Below are 21,652 nucleotides of genomic sequence, written 5' to 3'. Positions count from 1 at the left end.
GCGCGGTATCCGTTCCCGTGACATGCGGGTTCATAGCGGGTTCCCACGCTTTTGTCCACAATCTGCGCATGGGATATCGGTTCCCGCGACACCGAAGTTTGTAGCAGGTTCTCGCATGTTCATCGCAATGCAAAGCGCAAATAGGTATGCATCCGATGGTATCCTGCGAACTTCAGGGGAGTTTGCAGCGAATTCTCGCAAACTGATCGCACTGCGGAATGCGAATCTGCTGCGTGCGCGAGCTGTATCATCAGCTTTTGGATGGCAGTCTTTTGGTGTGGGAAAGCCATTGGTGCCATCTCGCACCAATGGGAAGATCCCCAACAGTTCAAGAACGCCATAGCTAATAAATATACAACTAGGAGCCACTTTACTCCACTAATAATAACGCACTTTGATACTCCACCAATATAGTTTGCAACCACTCCACTCTCTAATGCCGTAAGCCCAAAGATTACACAAAAGAAACAAATGTACAATGTAGTCAAGGATAGGAGCACATGTACAAGACATCACCTGTTCATCTGCTGCATGAACTCGCGGAGGTTGGACACCCTCTTGGACGGTTCAAGTTTCATCTCGCTGGCCAGGTCCTTCATGATAGTGAAGTTAGAACGGATGTCGTCCGTCAGACCTGCACATATCACGTGCCGGCGTTGCTCTCGACAAAACCAACCTTGCAATGGAGCACGCCCCCAAAGACTGCTGCAGAAACCACTACTGTTGTTTGCCTATGAATTGCAATAGCATTTAACTAGGACAGTGGTTTTCAAGTGGGGGTCGACGAAGGCATTCTGGGGGTCCGTGGAGCCCTGCCTCAGTCAAATCCAACAGTAAAAGTTTTTTTTGTTTTTTTTTAGATTGAAAAGCGTTTCAAGTTTTGGGAGAGTTCTCTTATGTGCATGTCAACGAGAGAAGAGAAGTCTCTTGACCTTAAATTCATTTATTAAATCATTATCATAATTAACCTACACCTTTCCTTTCCCCTCACCACGAACAAGGCCCTCCATCATTTCCACCTCTCCACAGGTAGTATTAGACGACCTCAAGGAGGTCGTCTAAACTGACCTCTAGGGTGACCTCCTTATGCCAGATTTCTTCCCCGATGATCGACCACCGTATTTTTTTTTTTTTTGGCTGTTTTTCCGCAATATCACATTTACGCCTATTGCCAAGGAAGCGATCTGGTCTCAACTGTTCGAGCGGCAGCTCGGCGGTAAATCCAAATTTCTCTATGCCTGTTGTTTAAGAGCCGTAAACACCACACAACGCGCCTGTTGTCCCGCACCTTCCCGAAAAGAACTTTGTTGGTTTCATCGTTGGGACAGGGTACGGTCAATCCCCTCTCAAGCAGCCGTGCCCATGGTCACCCAACTTGTGAGAATCTGCCAGATTGAGTGAAAGTTTCCTAGTTTGGGATAGGTCTTCCCCTGTTGGGACGGGACTCCGGTGCCCCTAGTCTCCCGTCAGTGCTGAAGACGTAGAGCATAGCACAGTCTTTCCGCAGATTTTGGGTCCAGTGGCAAGGTTTGGCAGTGTAAATAAAAGCCTTACTACACAAACAAAAAAAAAAAATTATTGTTCAGGTTTAAACTTGCTTACAAAGACCAGTGAGCACAGAATGTGTCCCACACATATCACGTGCAGTTTGTGCAAGATTCTTTTTCAATCTTTCTATTATATTTTTAATCTCTTCACTTATTTATTACATTTGGTTTTTATTGTCTTCTATTGTTTTATTACATTTTTTATCAATTTCATACTATTGTTCTATTCTTATTGTTTATTTTATTTAATCATCTTCACCCAAAACCTGCTGCTCTTGCCGGCATGCTTGCATTCAAATAAAATAATATAACCTTCCAAACCAGCCGTAGTACTAGGAACTTGACGACTATGGCATCTGACCACCACCGCACCGTCCGGAGTTCGAGCCCCGCCAGGGCTCGAACTTTATCTATAACCTTAGCTTGTATAACGCTGCCAGCATGTCCCACCAATAAAACTAAAAAAAATTGTGTGTTAAGCGGCATTGATTTACGATTATACACACCCTCTCCCACTGGCCTAGCTTCCAATTTACTTGCTCAACTTTGTTCAACGCATCAATACGACGAGCATCCAGAGTTACGCACCAGTGAGGAAGCACAGCTCGGGGATAAGGTAGGTGTTCTCCGTGCGTCCCACACGAGTGTCCTTCTCCCTGGGACGGCACACCAGCAGCGGCTGGTTCACGTCGCGGATGTCCTTGTCATAGTGCTGCGCAGGAAAACACAGACACATCCCTGTGAGTGCACTACATGGAACAGCTTCGTAGCATTGCAACATTTGTTGAGAGTAGTTTCATTTTAATACGTCTTTAATTAAACGTAGAAATACATTTTGCAACTCAAATGTGTTGCCAAACACATCAACGAACTCAAGCAACTTCCTATCAATACTATTTTCAAACATAGAAGATCAATGCCTCATGCAAAACATATTGCAGAATGCTTGCCCTCACAACTAGCCAACGATAGAACCAGACTCACATCCTTGTAGTACTTCATGTATGTGATCGGCCCGTTCCGGGTTTCGAAGGTCTGCTGAGGATTTTTCGACCAATCAATGTCATCCACCCGGTACGTCTTGTTGTTGTATCTGCAAACGGCATACCAAACTTTCAGGAAACTGCCACTTGCACGCTGCCAAGCTCCTATACATGTGGCAATTGCAATTGGTGTTAAATTCCCCGTCGTCACTTGTTCTAAAATGGACTATTTTATTTTTGCAGCCGTTCTAATGAAAATTACTGTGCATACATGTTTCTTCTTCCTCATTTGAAATATGATATCAGTTTTAAAATACCTTAATTTGTTTTCAAGTTATAACAAACAGCATTGCCTAATTTGGTAATTTCTTACGGGTCGTTAAGGCCATTTCCAACAAAAAAATATTTCTTTGATTGATGTAGATGCATAGCTAAAGGTCTGCCATGCATTATAAAGCTATTTATATTTTCACAAAATTGCATTGTTTAAAAATGTGCTAATTGTGACACTAATAGGTCACATTATTTATCATAAAATGTTCTTTGTCATTATAAACTGTAAAAAAATAGCTTCACTCCGTAGACCAGTCCTTTCTGAATAAAACGGTATCATAATTTTCAGAATGCTATGATAACAACCTCATGAAAACCCCCATAAGGCTAAGCATGTTGACAAAAAACACGAAGCTGAGAAATTTCAAGTTCATACATTGAACATAGAAAAATGTGTGAAGAATGATAAATAATAATTGCCACCAAGGTGTAGTGCTTCATGAACATCTAACATAAAAAATGATGTAATCCATACATGGGCACATTAGAAAAAAACAAATTTGAAAGAATGGGTGAAATATTGTTAAAATCACATTTTCCTGTTTGGCACTGACTACAGTAAATTATGTGAAAACCCTTATGCAATAACAGTTATCAAGATGTAATGTAGTGCATTCTAAACAAACTAATTTAAACATTACAATAATTTGTTTTCGAGAACATTGCAAAAATGGTAAAGAATGACCGATATGTGCAAAAAATTGCTTGTAAAGTAACGAGCCAACAACTTTGAACAACGGGAGGGGCAAGCGAGAGTTTCAAGCTCCAAATACAATTTTGTTTGGCCTTAAAAAGGGCCCTTCTTTAACATGGCACTGGAAAATGCCATTACAGCTGTCCAGGGCTGTAATCTCGAGATGCTCCTGCCTTGTGCTGCTTGAAGAACCTTTCCTTCATGCTACTGCTCCTCCGGTGCACCGCGTTTGCTTTACGTAAACGGGGACTGTCCTTTTCGACGCTTCGGGGGACAAGGTAGTCACCGGTGGCGTAGCCCAGGCCTGCAGCAATGGACTCATTGGTCGCCCTCGTTCCCTGGTTGTAGACAGCAACAGCTTCAGCCGCAGCCCTCTTCATGCTGTCTAGGGAGGCATTCGCATTCTTTGAAGTCTGCGTCCAGATCATTGAATGCAGGTCTTCACTGCTGAGCCTATTAAACACTGGCTCAAGTGCAGCCCGAACACAAACCGGAGGAGGATTCTTGTGGGGCGGCAGAGCTTCACTGTTTGCCAAAGCCTTGCTGAACTTGCACCAGGACTCAGCTCTATCAGGGCGCTTGCTGTGGTCTGGGCCGCTGTCTGTGGAGGTCATGAGAGAGAGTGTGGCTTCCACTGCCCTCTTCATCCCTGGAACATATGGCTGTTGCTCCTGAAAGCCTAGCTATAATAGTTAGTGATTGTCTTGATATTTTCCTGCGTCAGCTTGCCTCTCCCACACAGTGATTCGCCTTGTGCCTTCTTCTCAACAAAGTTGCACAAGGCAGCTCCTATCCGCTCAGACATGGTTCACACAGTCCTTCTCTATCTTGATGAAGCTCTAAACCTTCGCTTCACACAAGGCATGGAATGTCCGGCTGACATCTTCCGAAAGAAAAGGTGGTGTAGCAGAGATCATGCTTGGTCAGAGACCTCTGAAGCATTGTGAGCGCAGCCTCCACCTCTAAACGGCCAGCATTGCACTCAATGTTCCTCTGGCAGTCGTGGGTTTCATACTAGCCGCTGTAGCCATCATTTTCGGGCTCGGGTCCCAAGGCACATCCAAGGCAAAAGTTGCAAGTATACCACATGATCAATGACGAAGCCAGAGTACAGCTCCACAATGCAGCATACACCAATGTGGGAGCTGCGTACAGCTCCCACATTGGTGTAGACGACGACGACATCAATCTTGCCAATGGGGTTTATGAAGCCTGTGTACAGCTCCTTGACCACAGCAACACTGGAGGCTTCACTGTCGGTTGCTGCATTCTCACAAGCCCACACAAACTTTTTCAGGTGTCCCTGGTACATCTTGTGTGGCAGGCCCTGATGAGATAGGTTCATGCGGGCACAGAAGTCTGCCAGGGCTGTCACTCCTTTGCCAATCGACTGGATCCCCTTCATGGCCCTCATGTTGACTTCAAAGGGAGTAATCTTGGCTGTTCCAGCAACCCTGAGAGACGAGAACTGCTTCTGGAAGTCACAAGCGCTGCAGAAGAGCACAAGTTTGCCAGCCAAGCCATATTCCTTGTCTGTGGCCTTGCTCAGCACGAGGGCTCCAGCAACACAGCTTCCACACCTCGTGTGCGCGAAGAGGTTGTTCAGGACTTTCATGACGACTATGACAAACTGGGTCCCAGCATTGCTTGTCTGGCATGATGCGTTGACCTCAAGCAGATCGAACTACCGCTGGGTAGCCGACGTCCCCGATAAGATGTGCTTGCATTGCTCATATTGCTCGGCGCGCTGCGCCGAGCGATCGGAGATGCGCGCAGATCTTTCAATATGCGATAGCGCAAATTCAGTTCTCTGCGATTGACTTTTTTGCGCTAAACTACTACAACAAGTTACCTGCACCACTAAAAAGTTTGCCGGTCCCGCGGACATCGTTAAAGGCGAAGTTGAGCTCACCTTGTCATGACTATGGAACCCACAACGGCCTTGATGGCCTCGTCCTTGTACGAGCCCCTGGCGCTCTGCTGCAGGGAGCCCAGAAGGTGGAGTACGTTCTCTGTCCGGAGCACCTTGTGGACAGTGTCCACCACCATGAGGATGCCACCATCATGCTGTCCCACAGCGGTCGTCAGACCTTCCCAGATCTCCAGGCTGCACGGCATGGACAACACACAGTTTGCAAGGGGAGCAGGGTCGTCCAAGTCGGAGGTTGCATACAACTCGGTTCATGCTTTGACAATCCGCAATGGAATGGAGAAGCCACTTCGCTCAGTTCTGATGCCAAGTCAAAGCTAAATCTGCAGAAGCTCTAAACTAATAGACTGCTTCAAGGTGAGCTCAAATTCCAGCGTAAATGTGCAAGAGCAATGGAAAATCAGAACCACTCGTGTCCGTGTGCTTAAAAACAATTTTTTTTCATGGATTTTCCCAGAAAAAACAATTTCGGCAAAAAAATTCAATTTAAAAAAAATGTCATATTTACATCCACCAACAGCTAGAGAGAATACCCAGAAAGTTTCATTAGTTTACACTGCATAGTTAATTTTTTATAAATTATTTTCGGTGCTCCGATGCTAAAAAAAGGCAGGGGTTGGAACACTTTGAAAACATTTTTCTCCGTTCCACTTTTTGGCATAAATTTCACTTTAGGAAAACTGTAGTTTTGTTATTACGTAACTTGAATTCATTTATATGAGTTGTTCTAGAGTGAAATTTAAAGAGGAAGATAATTAGGAGCTTGTATTTTAAATTTTTGTAATTTTTCATGCTCAAAAATTAAAATTTTGGACAAAGAATGGAAATCTAAAAAACAGTATTTGAGTTTATGTGGCGGCAAAAGCGTGCACTGGGATGCTACAAACACTAAAACATCACTCATACAGCGATATCTCAAACGGATGATCGTATTTTCTCAAAAAGGGAGGCACATTTGACAGGTACGTTCACGTCTTGTTTCTCCGAGGAGAGGGAACGGCCTCGCGTCTTCTCCGCCTCGAGGGGGCGAAGCGAAGAGAGGAGGAAACGAGATATCTTCACGTCACGCGCCTCATCGGCCTGGTTCGATCTCGACCTTTTTTTCCAAAAATACGGCCGTTGCCATTAAGGCCATTAAGGCTGCCAGTAAAGTGATGGAGAGTGAGGCACAGCCTGTCCATGAGGCGGCAATGTCCCGAGAAGATGAGCTTCTGAGTTCCTTTGTATATAAAAAGATAGGCTTTTTTCTTTTGTACTAATGATTATAATTCTTTGGTGACAAACTGTGATGCAACTTTGAGTAAACATGACCTTTTGAGCTGAAATTTGGCCTACCAGTTTTTTGACTAACATGCCGTGTGATTTTCATTGCCTCCCCTTAAAGGGCAACTCCGCTTCTTTTCCAGTAGTGCAAAACTATACAGTTCTCTTTGTTATCATCTGCAAAACCCCCATGGCAAATATTACGACGGAATTCCGCCTAGAAGTTGATTAAAATCGCTGTCAAAGTTTGACAAGCACGAATCCGCCGGTTTTGGATGAGACGTGCGGGCCAGACAACGCTGCCCAACTGCATTTCCGCTTCCTCCAAATTCCTTCTCCCGGCATGTCCGCGCATCATCAAACATGTACAGCTTCTTTTTTTTTCCCGGGGAGAGCACGGGTGGCGCCAGCGCCGTGAAAGACGTGAGTGACGCACTCGGCCGGCCCGGCGCTCGACTATTGATACTACTGATAAGCCGATCGCCTTTTGAGCGCGGCTTGTGTTACATCCCATACTTTTGAACACCAAGTAAAAGGGGGAGAGGGAAGCTACTTTTGTAAGAATTTTGAGTGACAGGTTAATCTTCTATAATCTTCTGGGAGGAGAATAGCGACGCCTGTGCTAATCCAGGAGGCACAAAGGAGGATCCTGATAATAGAGGAGCTCCTTCTTCCCCTTGTATATCACGTGGTTGTACATGCTTAGTGATGCCGAATATACAATGTTGTCCGGCTTTGCCACCATTTCGGTTTCGGTTTGTAATCATGGCTAGAGTAAAATTACACGAAAAATATTTTATTTTACGCGAAACAAAGGATTGGGGATTGTTTTTGAGTGCTTCAAAAAGCAAATTCGGCCACTATCTCAAAATTTTTGAAATCAAGTGGAGTTGCCCTTTAACCGAACATTGTTTATAGCAAATTTTTGTAAACAGTTATATTTTTGCAGCAAAACAGAAAACCTCATCTTGTTTCGGGGGTTATCCCTCCCGCTCTTCTACTTGGGCAGTGCCTCACAGCAATAACAACATAAAAGGCGTGATGAAGGCACTACAGCATACTGGCCTGAACCGCTGCATCCCTTTTAAATTGACACAGCTGAAAAATGTATTTTCTGCCAGGCGATTTATTATAGTGTCGGAAGGCTGCCCAACCAATACTTTGCTGCGGAGTCCCACGTGACCAAGCCCAGCGGTCGTGCATAGTTTTGAAATTGGCGCCGCTAAATGGCGCAGCATTGGTTGAAGCGCTACTTCTCGTGAAGCAGAGCTTTGTAAAAGATTTCTTTAATTGTCATCCGATGAAAAGCTAAAGGCTATTTTTCCAAAACACCTTTTCGCAATTCTAAGATGAACATTCTCTTCCCAAGAGATCGCATGGTAAACTATGTGCAGCACTCACCCGTGGCGACTGATGGGCTTGGGGCCAGCAGCATTGAAGAACTGGCGGCGGATCTGGACAAACTTCATACTCTCGAGGTTCCTGCACAACGTACCAGGAGCTGTCAGTGTTGCAGCCAAGATAATGATCTTCCACACTGCTACAATGCAAACCACACACCTTAAAGGGGTCATGAAACGATTTTCCTACTTCTTCCTCCTTAGCTTTAATCCTCAACTCAAATGCGAATTGTGAAATCACGTGGTCGTAACATTCCTTCGGCACAGGTGCGATGACTCCTAGATTCCACCGTGCTTTTTATGCACACCATAGAACTTGTCATTCCACAGTGACAATAAGTTCCGTCGGGGCACTCATTGGCCACGAACGCGAATCCGAATATTTGTCGACAGATTGATTGTTGACGAGCGCATACGTCCAAGTGACGCAGTTCTCGTGTCCAATGCGTGAACTGGGCCCTGATGACGTCAGTTTGGCGCCGGTGACGCGCTTTTGGAACCGCGGATGTATTATAGTGAAAAGGCGGAGAGCTTTCGAAGGCAAGAAGGTACAAAATAGTCCGCTATATTTTCAAAAGTTCGTACCGAAAAGCTGGCTTTTGACTTTCTAGCCTCTTTCTTTTGACCAACTAAACGATATGCGATTAGTAAAGTCCCAATTTAAAATCATTCATCCCAACCCAAAATTCGTTTCATGGCCCCTTTAATCATATCCCACACAGCCAGCGCTCTAGCCGCTCGTTTCATAAGGTGACTAAAGTTCCCGTCCCGACATAGTTTCTTTCTATGACAATGCCATACCTGCCAACTTCTAAATTCGTAAAACTTTCGCAGCCGAGAGGGGGGAACTGGTAAGCTTTATTTTCAAAACCTATCATGTCCGACTGGTTATCCACGGCCCGCACAAAGCATAGATGTTTACGCGAAGCAACGTGAACCTTAATGTCAGTCTTTCCATCGTGCTAAACGTTTAAATCACTGGTAAATGTGGTGCAAAATCCAAACTTCTCCCCTTTCTTGGACGGCACGAAGCACGGTAATTCCGACATCCACAAGTTCAAAAGCACTCTAAAGTATTTCTTTCGAGGATTAGAGCATGCAATCACGCTGCGAAGCTGCTGCAACCAGAGGACAGACATCAGACAAGCACAGGCGCCCCACTACGTCAGACACTGCAACTTGTTACGAAGTAAGTTCAACAAGATCCATGGGATCCACAACTATGCGACTAGAGTGGACCAGGAAACGCGACGGGCTTTGGTTCAGATTACTGATCTCTATGTCTATTTGCTGGATCGTGTTTGACCAGTTCCGCCTATGGACGGGAATGCGGCCACAGTCGGCCATCTTTTTGGTAGAGTTATATCTAGCCATCATAGTAATATGGCGAACAGCACTGTGGTGGCAGGCTGCCATAAAAATAGCCTTGGGTCTAGTACACTGTACCGTGGATGATATTTCGTGCTTGATTGAAGCTGTCCGACGGAGCAGATTCTTGAGAGTTCCACGAAAGCTCAACACCGGTGCTGCGATTCCGTGAAACTCTCACCGGGTCCTCAAAGATTGGGCTACCATTCACGCCGGGTTTCAACAATATGTTTCGTCGAACAATTTCAATCAAGAACGAAATATCACCCACGGCTATTTTTATGGCAGCCAGCCAGCCACAACTGCCACGACATTCTCTGTATGGATGATAGTGGCTACACCAGCTGTACTTTGGCTAGAGGTAATATAACTCCACCAAAAAGATGGGTGCCAGAGGCCGCATTCGCGGAGCGGGCAATTGCGATCCAGCAAAAAAAAGAGATCAGTGGTTTACATACGGATCCGCGATCGGCGGACAGGCAGATAGCTGACACTATGCCGTCTCTACAGATACTGCCTTCCACCCGCTTGTGACGGAAGGCACCACAAACAGCAGCATGTTTTAAAGTTTTTCTTCCTCAATTTTTGCATCAAGATTTGATGCAAACCTTGAGGTTAAGATTTGTAAAATTGTAGAACGAGTTTCAATTCGTAAATGTTACAGAAAACTTGGGAGAGCCAGCAGCATACCTCGGCAAATTCATTCATGAACTCGCTCATTCACCTTCATTCACATTCACGGCGTGAATCTGAATGGCTCTGAATGAATTCTTGAAATTGAAAAATATCATGATATGATGGTGAATGTCTTTGTGAATTTAAATGAATTCGTGATGTGATGGTGAATGACTTCGTGAATGTCAATGAATTCGTGACGTGATGGTGAATGAATTCGTGAATTTGAACGAATTCGTGATGTGATGGTGAATGAAGTCGTGAAGTCGTGATGTGATGATGAATGACTTCGTGATTTTGAATGAATCTGTGATGTGATGGTGAATGGCTCGTGAACACAATTGATTTGTGATGTGAGTGGCTCGTGAAGTTGATAAGTTTGTGATGCATACCTGCCAACCTGTGGGCTTTTAAATTGGTAGAAGTCCCGCAGCCGCGGCGGGGGGGGGGGGGGGGGGGGGGGGTACGCGAAGCGATGTGCAGAATAATGTTAGCCTGGTTAGCGCGCGAAACGCTTACATCACACGTGCACGTGCTACAGATTCTAAACTTCTCTCGCTTTTTGGGCGGCACGAAGCACGGAAATTTCGACGTGTAGGACTTTAGGAACGCCTGAAAGTACCTCTTTCGAGGTTTGAAATTCGGCATTGCGCCGCGAAGCCACAGTGACCAGGAGAATGCTACAGTTGCACGTGCAACAAACACAGACGCCGTACTTCTCGCCTCGAAACTGGCCAAAGCAACGAGGCCCAACAACGTCTAAACACGACGAACCAACGTGCACCCGTGCACCGCCAAACACACGAACAAAGGCTTTGAGCTTTGGATTGGTTTTCGATCCGTGGCCACCGGATAGACGGATGGTAAAAACCACGACGCTGCTGTGGACGGTACCTTTCGTCCTCTTGTGGCGGTGCAAGATACCGCCAACAAGGGAGTTACAAGAACAAAACAAAAAAAAATAAATGAAGAAAATTAAAAAAAATATATTTTTCGTAAGATTTGAAGCAAGATTCGTAAAATCGTAAAATTAGTCCCAATTCGTACATTTTACGAAAAATTCGGAAGAGTTGGCAGGTATGGTGATGGGAAGTAATACCGTGAACTTAATTCTCGACGTGATAGTGAATACGGTTATTAAGTCAGAATAGGTGGAAAACATGTTACGCAGGTGCTTGTTTGCTTGCTGGTTGTTTTCATCCTTCACCGCAAACGACAGGAACCGATTTTACTTTAGCGGTTGGGGCATCAGTCTCGCCATCGAGATTCACACATTTATCAGCGACCACCGCGGTTTCCCGTTGCCCGTTGTTCGGAAGTGCCATAATTTGCGCAGTGAATGTTACGGCAATGTGAAATGCGGGACTTTTTGAAGATTTGGGAATTTCTTGCGGGACGCAGGACACGAGTCCTCAATGCGGGACAGTCCCGCGAGTCGCGGGACGGGTGGTCACCCTAAGCTGACGTCACGAGCAGGCGCACCTAATCCGGCGCCGAGACCATATCACGTGACCTGCCGGTTCCGCCTGGCGGCGCATAGAACAAGTTCACGTGACACGATCGCAGCGCGGCATTGGCTGCGTTGGCGCTCTATCAATGTGCTTTGAGTTTCGCACACTCGAAATACCCCACTTCCCCAACGAAGTCAGGTCCTGGTTTCAAGTGGCTGACATAAAAAGTCGCCACAGTCCTATCCCGCAAGAACTGCGAACTCGTGAAGGGCTGCCAGCCGTGAAGTCAAATTTAGTCAGAATGAACCTGAATGAGTTCGTAAATTTATGCGTAATTCATGATGTGATGGCGAATTCCGGTGAATTCGTGTACCGTGATGGTGAATAACTTCGTGAAGTGATGGTGAATTCGGATGAATTCATGGTGTGATGGTGAATTCGGATGAATTCGTGAAGTGATGATGAATTCGAATGAATTCATGATGTGATCGTGAATTCCGATAAATTCACGATGATGAATTCCGATGAATTCGTGGTGATGGTGAATTACTTCGTGAATTGGTGCTGTGATGGTGAATGACTCCGTGAATTCGGAGGCGGCGGTGATGTGATGGGGATCAATTCTTGGCGCGGTTGAACGCCGTGATGTGAAGGGGATGAATTCTCGGCGGAGTTTGAAAGCCGTGATGTGAAGGGGAGGAAGTTTTGGCACGGTTGATTGCCGGGATGTGATGGGCCGTGACTTTGGGAGGTCCGAGTACCTTGTGACGTGAATGCGAATGAATTTGGAGACGTGATTTTGTTCATGATGTGATGGTGAATGAAGGGGCTCTAAAATGCCGACCTATGGCCAGCAGGTACGCAATGCAGCCCCATATGATTCTATCACACTCACTTCCTCTTTTTCTTCCTGTATTATAACTGTTAATCTTTTTTTGACTGTCACAGGAGTGGAATCAAAAACAATATCACAAAGGCTACACTTGCCACAATAACATAAAATGAAAGTCTAGAAGCTTGACAGTATTTGCAACATCAGGTGGCAATTTATTCAAATCAATTGTTCAAGCAAAGGAACGGAACTCGAGCGATGCTTCAAACGGGCGACGGTCAAGAGGTCACTCACCGGCGCATCTGGGTGTTGAAGATGCGGAGGAGCTCGGGGTTGTTGGGTGCCAACTCCTGAACGTGCTTGACGGTGATGCGGATCTGGGACCCGTCCGACCGACGCTGGGAGTACAGCTCCGTCACCTAACGAGAAGACGGCCAAAGAAACACCATCGTTGCACAATGATGCAACAAGATTTGCTACTTTCCCACACTACTGTGGCAAAGAAATTGATAACAAAGAATGTATTAAGCGTTTTTTCGCCGCAACGTCGCAGGTGCATTCGGTACACATTTCGTGATTTGACGGCGCAAACATTGTAGTGCATGGCCTTGCCAAAGCCAGCGCTCCAGCTAGAGTAGAACGCAAAGCTGGAGCCTCTCGCAGTCGCACGCCCCAGCTTCAATTTCCGCTAGTTTGCATCATCCAAGTTCCTCCAAAGCATGTGTTACAGTCGAACACGGATATAACGAATTCAAAGGGGATCATAAAAAATTCGATATATCAAAAATTTGATATAGAAAAATATGTTAAATTAAGCTCGAGTTGAAATTTCCTGGCATGTCTGCTAACACCGAAGGTCGCAACAAACCAGAGCTTACCAATAGAGCATCCAAGAGCCGCTAAATACCGTAGAGCGTAGTTGGCGGAGACCGTAAACACCGCCACGCTTACACGCACACCTAGCTGGGACCTCCACACAGCATAAATGACAAAACACAAAAATCGTTTAAAAAAAAAGGGGGGAAAAAAAACCGGAAAAGCAATAACGGGGCCAGGGAGTTTCACAGCATCGCAGTGTTCGGGGAAAGAGCGCAGGCTACCGTTCCGACAGCGGGCACTCCCTGCTTTCCCTATAAACGTGCACGTGTTTTTGCTTTTGCCATCCTCCACTTTTTTTTTTTTTTTACAGTCCACTGTTTCTTTTTTATTGCGTGCATGCTGGCTTGGTGGTCTGCCAGCCCTGCAACACAAGCGATGTGCTAGCCACCAGCGCAATCGAATCGAGAGACAAGCAACCGGCGGCCGGGCTTCGTTCGTTATATTCAGTGTCCCCGCCATGGGAGTTCGATACAAAAGACAAAATAGCCTTGGGTCTAGTACACAGTATGATTTTCAAGGGGATGTTTAAACTGTTTGATATAAACAATAATTCAAAATACCCGTGTGATATAACCCGGCTCGACTGTAGTTCTTTTAAAAAGGCAGGATCAAGAGGGGAAAGAACCGACCTTGTGCTCGAGCCGGGTGGGGCTCTTGAGGTCTGACATCCCGTCGAAGATGTAGCTGCCGCCAAAGCGGTCCCGGTGGTCCCTCAGGAGGCCACCACGAAGGCGGGACGACTCAATGTTTGGGGCAAACTCCAGGTGGTACTGCTGGATGGCCCAGTTGGGCATCGTGAGCAGCTTGAAATAGTTGGACAGGAGCTTCACCTGCTGACCCGAATCACCTGCAATGAGAAGGGGTAAAGCTCAATCCAGGTACCCGTCATACCACCGCCTTCCTAGGCAAAACAAAAAATTCAACAGTTTGCGAGCCAACCCAAACTTTCAGACCTTTCACGTGCAACCGAGAAAAGCTATGCATTGCCTACACCGCAATTAACGTTCATAAGAGTGCAAGCAGGCACTTTGACCAACATATCAAGCAGTCAACTGGTGGTCCATAGGCTCCCTATCGCCTCAGAGCCACTAGGCTGCCTTGTAAGTTCTGTACATCAACACACGGGGCTGACATCACGCCGCCGCGGTGGCACTGTTATTGGTGCAGCGCATGCACAAATGAGTCACCTCAAGAGCGTCCGGTTTCTGCACCCGTGTCGTGCCCACACCTGGTGTAGATAAAAACCACCTTACCCTCAAGCTGGGGGAGCAGTTTCTTGGAGCAGTATCCCAACAAAAAAATATTGGATCGGGACCCTTTCGCAATCCGCTCTTAGTGAACAAGCTCAAAAATTGATGTCTCTAATTAAAAGTAATCTAAAGTAAATAGAGCCTAATTTTCCAGGAACCAGCCAACTGAACATCCTCTAGGGCAGCAGTATAGAAGTGTTTCTTTCAGACTGAGAAGAACCGTTCCAATTTTCGGGAGAGTTTTCTCATGTGTATGTCAAAGAGAGAAGACTACTTCACGCTCGCCCTTAGTTATATGCATTTATTAAATCATTATCATAATTAACCTATACCTTCCTCTCACCACAAACAGGGTCCTCCATCACATCTGCCGATCCACAAGGCGTCCGCGAAAAATCAATGGTTGAGACTGCTCTAGGTTTGCCCGAGCCCCCAAATTCTCTCAATCGTCCCTCCTCTAAAGGGGAGTGTTTGTAAACTTTAAGCAGAATTTTAGTATGTCTGAGCCATGCCCTGATGCACAGCTATAAGCCAAACACATTATAGTACATGCATCGTTGGCTAATAAAATTGGTCTCATTCAAGTGCAGCACTGCAAAGGGGGCAAGGGTTCCCCCGTCGTCATTCGAGGCAGGTGATCAACCCTGACACCCCAAGCTTAAAAGTCAAAAACAAAGATGGCGAGGGTGTACGCACCCTTCTTGTCAGTGATGCGCTGGGGCCTGGTGGCCAGGATGGCCACCTCGTCCCTACGACCCCTGCGGGCCCCCCTGCCCGCTGTGTCCCCTGCAGCCAGGCTCATGGCCCCCATCTGCTGCACGGGCGGGGCCACCTCCCCTGGCCGGGGCAGAGCCCCACCCCCCATGGCGGGGCGCCCGGCCCTGCCTGCCCCTACGTGGGGTGGGGGAGGGTACGCCGCAGCAGGAGCGGCCGCACCGGCCATGGGCGGCTGGAACGACGGGGCCTGAAACAGAAAAAAGCGCGTCGGGGCACGGTTCCTCTTTAAATTCTTCCCGGTTTCTTGCCATGTCCTGCAAAATGAACTGCGGCGACCACAAAGGTGCTGTGCACGCTACTCCACATGGGCTATATGTATTCGCGCAGCACAGAGGCCCTTCCCCACCGAACATGACAGAGTCACGCAACGCCATGCTGCATGGCACTGTGACACCACATGACACCAGGTGCCATGAACACCTTAGATGAAACACCCAGGGAGCTACTGTGAAACCTCACTTCTGTTCACATAAAGAGAGCAATGCCATTTGGGATGAGCAAAGTTTCTGTATCGGTGCAAGAACACCAACGAGCTCCACCATTTTGTCTCCTCGAGTTAAAGGCACAAATTCGTTACAACGGGCAATCCGATTCCTATTCCCTCCCTTTCCTGGGCCCGCAAATAGCTTTCAGCACAAACTTTCAGACCCTAGCTTGTAACTTTGGGTCAGGCCTCTACTTGGGGAGGGTAGTGTAAAATGTCCTCTTAATTACAAAAGTGCAAAATACAAGGACAGAACAAAGAATGAACAGGACAAGTGCTTACTAACAAACAATTGTTTAATGCGTGATAAGAGAAAGACGAAAATGAGAATTATTAAATTAAAATGCAAATTGTATTTGCACGTAAAATGTTTAAAATTTATTTGATAAAAATTTTCACAAAATTAAATTGAAAAAAAAAAGAGACGGATAGAAAAATAAAAAGGAAAAAAAAAACAGCCAGATTAAGAAAAAAAAGTGTCCTCTAGACTCAAGCGGTAAAGTTTCAGGTGGCACGTATTTTTCCTGTCCGATGATTGTTCTTCTGCCAGAACTTTTTCTCGAGCCCGGTCCAGGCGTGAACTAGCATAAATGTGTTGCATGAAATCACACTTGGAAAGACAGAAATACCAACCTATTAGCCTAATGGTTAAAAACAAAATGAAAAGGATGTCACCTTTCCCAACTTTACGAATGGGAGGGAAAAAAATGAGGACTGAGTACACTCTTTTGGAAAGGAATAGGGCTGTTTGAGATTGCAAAGGCCCTTGTTTTGCTCACGAACGTTCAGTTCACTTCCTTTGCTTCTTTATATTTCTGCCGATTGTGAACCTAGAAGAGCTGTGACTCTGCCAGTGGTAACTCATCCAACTTCTTCCTTGTATTTGTGAGTGGATAAGCAGTGTGTAGCCTTTCTTCTTGAATGATTCAGTTTCTGTCTGTTCACATCAACCCATACTATTCTGATATTCTGATGCAAGAAACTTCCTTGTTACCAATCGTCCTACGAGAAACGGACATCTGACAAATGGGCTGCGGCCCTACTGGGGTGTGTGGCATAAGCAGACACTGGAGATGCAAATATAAAATTGATCAAGCAGGGCCAGGCTAATGGTTGGAAAACCAAGTGCGATCAGACCCTTCACAAGGCTAGGTGCAGTGTTCTAAAATAGTCCTTGACCTTGATAGATATAACAGACTTTGTTAGCTCCTTTATTTTTGGCATTGAAGATGGTCGCACCACTGTGAGCAGTTGTAACGAGCGCATATTTGCTTAATTCTCTTTACCTGCACCTGCTGCACACCGCCGTATTCGATTTGTGAATGTAACCTATCTCAAAGCACCCCAGAAGTAGAATGCCTTGCACTTTTCTGCACCGGTGCAGGTGAATCGAACGAGCCCACTGTATCAAAATGTCTACCAAATTGTTATTTTCTTGTTTTGTTTTCCATTTTGTTTTTTTTAGGTTTCCCTTGACTGTTTTAATTAAATTCCCTGACCCACACCCAGAAACTATTGACACCAAAACGCAATATATTATAGATGGGCACTATCCACAATGTAAAATATTTTATTTAAAGGGACCATGAAATGACTTTTTTACTTTTTCCAGATAACTTTTACATTAAACCGTCAATGTTCACTGAATGCCGAACAGGCATCCGTTTTCGTCTCAGTTTATTAACTTCTACACAAAAAAATGAAATATCAACTTTTTCTTGACCGCAAAACAAGCCATGACGTACGCTGCTTCCGGAACCGGAAGTTCTCTCGGCAGTTGGAGATGGGAGCGTTAGCGGCGACGAGTTGGGGTGTGCCGGTAGGTTTTACTGCGCCGATGTCACCGACGTATTTTCTGAATCGGCGCCTCTCATCGCCGCATCGCAGCTGAGCGAAATTCAATGAGATACGTTGCGCTACAGCGACAGCATACGCCGTTATGCCTGTTGGGAAGTGCAGCGAGTCTTCCGGTGAAGACTCCAGAAGTTAACCCAACTGTCATTGTTGGTAAAAGGCGGCCAGTGTCAGTCGTTTGCAAAGCGACGTAGATGGAAACAAATTGCCGCGGCGTTTTTCGCGGTCTCGGAGATGCAGGAGCGAGCCGACGTTAAAAAAGATACGTTTGAACTACGAGTGTCAGCAAGAGCCACGTAAATACCTGTTCACACTCGGAGCGGACGTGCGCGTTTGATGGAAGTGCTGTATTCGCGCTGTTGGTAAGCGCTTCGGGACCGATCTTTTACGATTGCAACTCGATACTGACGCGACACTCGGCAAAGAAAGGTTGGACCGGTATTGCGCGTATACCTCCCACGAACTGTTACAGCTCGACAGTGACGTGCAGTCTGTCAGAATGAAAATGGCATACCAATAACAAAGTGTACATACCGTGTTACGAAGGTAATCCATACAGCGTTTATTTCAGCTCTATATCACACAAAACAAGAAGAGAGAATTGACGAGGGTCCCTTCTCGACGAGTGTTCGTCAACCCTGCCTCGGAAAACAAGGGGAAGAGATTGACCTCACCTCTTAACCTAAAATTGAGGTCAGCGATCAAACTATAATACGGGAAGGGTCCACAAGGGTACCGCGGGCATATTCCATTCAGCACGCCAGCCGGTCGTAGGCAGACAGACGGTCTTGCGACGAAGCAACGCTGCGCCGAGTCGGAGTGCCTGCTAGGCCTATATCCTGAGAGCTTCGTAGGAGCGGGATTCGCGGCTGTTGTCGCTCTTCTCGGGTGTTTGTGGATCCAGCGTTCTTGTTCGTCGTGGTCTGTTTTAAGTACATTTTTTTCTTGCTGCTTGAGGTCGGCACGCGCGAGATGAAGACGTAGAAAAATAAACGTTCAGTCAGTCAGAGTTCTGAGAGGAAGGAAACCAAAAGAAATCACCGTTCTGAACTCGGCCCTGCCCTACTGCGCACGCGCAGTGGTTGCTTCGTTTACCACACGATAGATGGCGCTTGGCTCTCAGCATTATCAAATTTGGCAATTTTCGCCACACATCTCTAATTATGCTACAAAATGTGGATCTGAATATTATTTAACAAAACTTTTAGGAAACATTCGCCGGCTATTTATTGTTTACGATCGCGGTGCTGGTGAGGTAGGCTCTTACCCAATAGGCGACCTGGATTTGGCTGACGTGCTCCATTTCCGCGGATGCATCGTAGTGAACAGGCGAAGGAAGGAAGGCGCAAAAGAGTCCAGTTTTCTTTTAAAAGTTCTATAGCAAATAATTTTTTTTTGGCTCCCTAGTTTTGTGTTTTTGTGTTTCTTTTCACACCTTTTACGACGTGCGGTGGATGAAATTCGATTTTAAAATCATTTCATGGTCCCTTTAAGTTAGATAAAGCAACTAACTTCACTCTTGAACATGTTTAGAATACAGCATTGACCAGAGCTTACTGTTTCAGGGAGTGGATTTCTCCATTAAAACGAGAAGCCTGCAACTGTGCTTCGTTTATGACCCTTTGCTTCTTTTGTTGAAGCTCCTTGACTAGAGTGGCCACCCTCTTCTTTCTTTTGGCCCCATTTGCATCCAATCTCTCTAGCCTTTCTTTGTGGCTCCTCCTTCCATTGGACATTGGCACCACGAACCACTTGCACTATCCTGTTTGTAAGATCAACTTCGGCCACCCCTCCCATTGCTGAGACTCCATCCTACACTATCTTTGGGCTATCAGTGACTCTTCCTTGAGATTTTCGACAAGGCACTCTTGTTCACTTAGAATCCCCGTTCCACAGCTGTGTTGCCATGAGACAAGCAGAGAATGAGCTTGACAAACGAAAATAGCTCCTTTGTGGTCCCGTGAACACAACTCAAACCAGAGGGCGTCCAGCCACTGCTCTTTCCTGTCAAAGTCCTTTAACGCCACCTGTACAGAGCTGAGTGAGCATATACCTACATAGGAACGGTGGGTTCGCTCTGCTTTTAAGTCAGGCATCCACTGGTGCTCCGTTAGCACCTCCAGTGCAATGCACAGTTGTTTCTCACCAACCTCCGGAGACAACGCACTAGCCAGATCCAAGCAGCTTGCGTCTCTTGTCAACTTGTATTTCAAAGGTGACCTTTCTATCACTTTTTGTGAACATTTCTTCACGAAGGAAAGTCTTTTTTGAAGCTGAGCACAGTCAGTTGCGATGGTTTCCAAATCTTGCAAAGCTCATTCTTAGCAGCAAACCCAATGTCTAATGCAGCAGCTGCAACGACGTTGTGAGGCTTCTCCAAGTCGATCCTAAGCAGCTTGAAAGAGGTGTTGGCAGCTTGTAAGATATCTTTCAGCTTGACAGATGTGCTGGCAGCTTGTAAGACATCTTTCTTGACGACTCTACCCAGCAATGACTAAGAGGTGATCCAGCGCAAGGGCAAAAAGGGAAAGCATGGGCTTGTCTGTCTGGAATTCAGCCAGAAATGGCTCAAGTTCTTCAAAAATCGAGAGCATAAAGACCAATTCCACTGGCAGCATCTGGTCACCTACCGGCTTTTCAAAAGGGCTGTAGCTAGCACATGCTGGCTTTTTCTTTTTGCTTCCTTTGAGCATTTCACAAATTTAACCAAGTTTGGAATAACATCCAAGGGCTCTTGAAATTACCTTGCTATTCTCCAGCTACCTTACTGAGCAGAACTTCCCAATGGAAACAGAGCACTTCTCGTGAAATGGACGTTGTCTGCACAACGTGCTGACAAACACTTGAACAGGTTATAGCTCCCACTAATCCCAGTGCGTTGCAGCATGGCCTGTTTTGAATGCACCACTGACGACGTGGAATCCACAGCTTCCAATGTCCAGGATCTGGTGATTGGTGTCGGAGGCTCTAAGAGTCTTTGAGGGTCCTCAGGAACTTCAAATTTACGTTGGGTTTATCTATTAACACTTTTAGTATCTTTGTCTGGTTAATGACTTCTGTGCCCTTGCTAAAAGCAAAAGCGAGATATGCTGCGCAGGTGTGCCCAGGAAGCAGGAAGTTAAGTAGGCATCCATTTGTTCTCTCTGGGTAACTTTGTTCAGTGAATCATCAAATGCAACCACCATATACGTCACGCTAGAGATAGGCTTGCTAGCAACTTCCCTTGAATTGATATGGATTGTATGGATTGATACCATGACATATGGTGTATCCCACTTTGTCTTTTCCAAGCTGCATTTTTCTGGCGGTCTCACACAAGGGGAAAATCAACGAAAAAAGCGAGGCAGACGCTGCCGCTAAACGGAAAAATCCAAGAGTCATTTTTGTGTTCAAGGACCACATGATCTTGGCCTTTGTGACTTCATTCTTCCGATAAAAAGCCACCCACCAACGTTTTCACAGAGGGGCTTGCCTTCCGTGGAGGTGGCAAGACACATTGCTGGAGCGCTACAAGCACTAGCGCTACCTCCGGACAAAACGCCCATTGCTGCCACGGAAGGCAAGTCCACATTTGTCGCAGTCGTGAAAAATGATGCGATTGGGGTCTGGGAAACGCTTTGCAGACATTTAATAGCAGCTTGACGTTTCTTACCTTCAACATGTCTAGTAATCAATCGCCCTTTTCCCCCATGTTGCCCAGGGAAAATTTCTTGCAGCACCTTGTGCAGTGAACACTATTTGGATCATTAAAGGGGCACTGACACCCCAAAGGTCGTATTCTTTTTTATTGTCTAAAACGATGCAAGACACGCAAAAATAGACACGCAAAAAAAAACGCATCGCGACAAAATATTTTCCTGCTCGCGCGCGCGCCTTTTTCTTTTTAGCGTTTATATTTCCCGCGCTCACCTCCTTGCTTCTTTTGATCGGTG

General features: G+C 46.1%; 1 protein-coding gene across 2 annotated transcripts in view; it reads right to left on the bottom strand.

Annotated features, from left to right (window-relative positions):
* Nucleotides 1-21,652, bottom strand: part of LOC8036201 (piwi-like protein 1) — a 65,802-nt gene that overhangs the window by 18,518 nt on the left and 25,632 nt on the right. For both annotated transcript variants that reach the window (XM_029991960.4, XM_029991959.4), the window contains exons 3-10: nucleotides 15,302-15,569; nucleotides 13,985-14,202; nucleotides 12,771-12,895; nucleotides 8,152-8,232; nucleotides 5,470-5,664; nucleotides 2,532-2,640; nucleotides 2,136-2,259; nucleotides 517-634 (exon numbers count right to left, since the gene is read on the bottom strand). In XM_029991960.4, the coding sequence (XP_029847820.1) occupies nucleotides 517-634; nucleotides 2,136-2,259; nucleotides 2,532-2,640; nucleotides 5,470-5,664; nucleotides 8,152-8,232; nucleotides 12,771-12,895; nucleotides 13,985-14,202; nucleotides 15,302-15,569 (1,238 nt within the window). The remainder of the gene's footprint in view (nucleotides 1-516; nucleotides 635-2,135; nucleotides 2,260-2,531; nucleotides 2,641-5,469; nucleotides 5,665-8,151; nucleotides 8,233-12,770; nucleotides 12,896-13,984; nucleotides 14,203-15,301; nucleotides 15,570-21,652) is intronic.

Source organism: Ixodes scapularis, unplaced genomic scaffold, assembly GCF_016920785.2.
Source record: "Ixodes scapularis isolate PalLabHiFi unplaced genomic scaffold, ASM1692078v2 PGA_scaffold1__304_contigs__length_218370807, whole genome shotgun sequence".
In the NCBI taxonomy this organism is placed as follows: domain Eukaryota; kingdom Metazoa; phylum Arthropoda; class Arachnida; order Ixodida; family Ixodidae; genus Ixodes; species Ixodes scapularis.
This window is presented reverse-complemented; position numbering and strand designations above follow the sequence as displayed.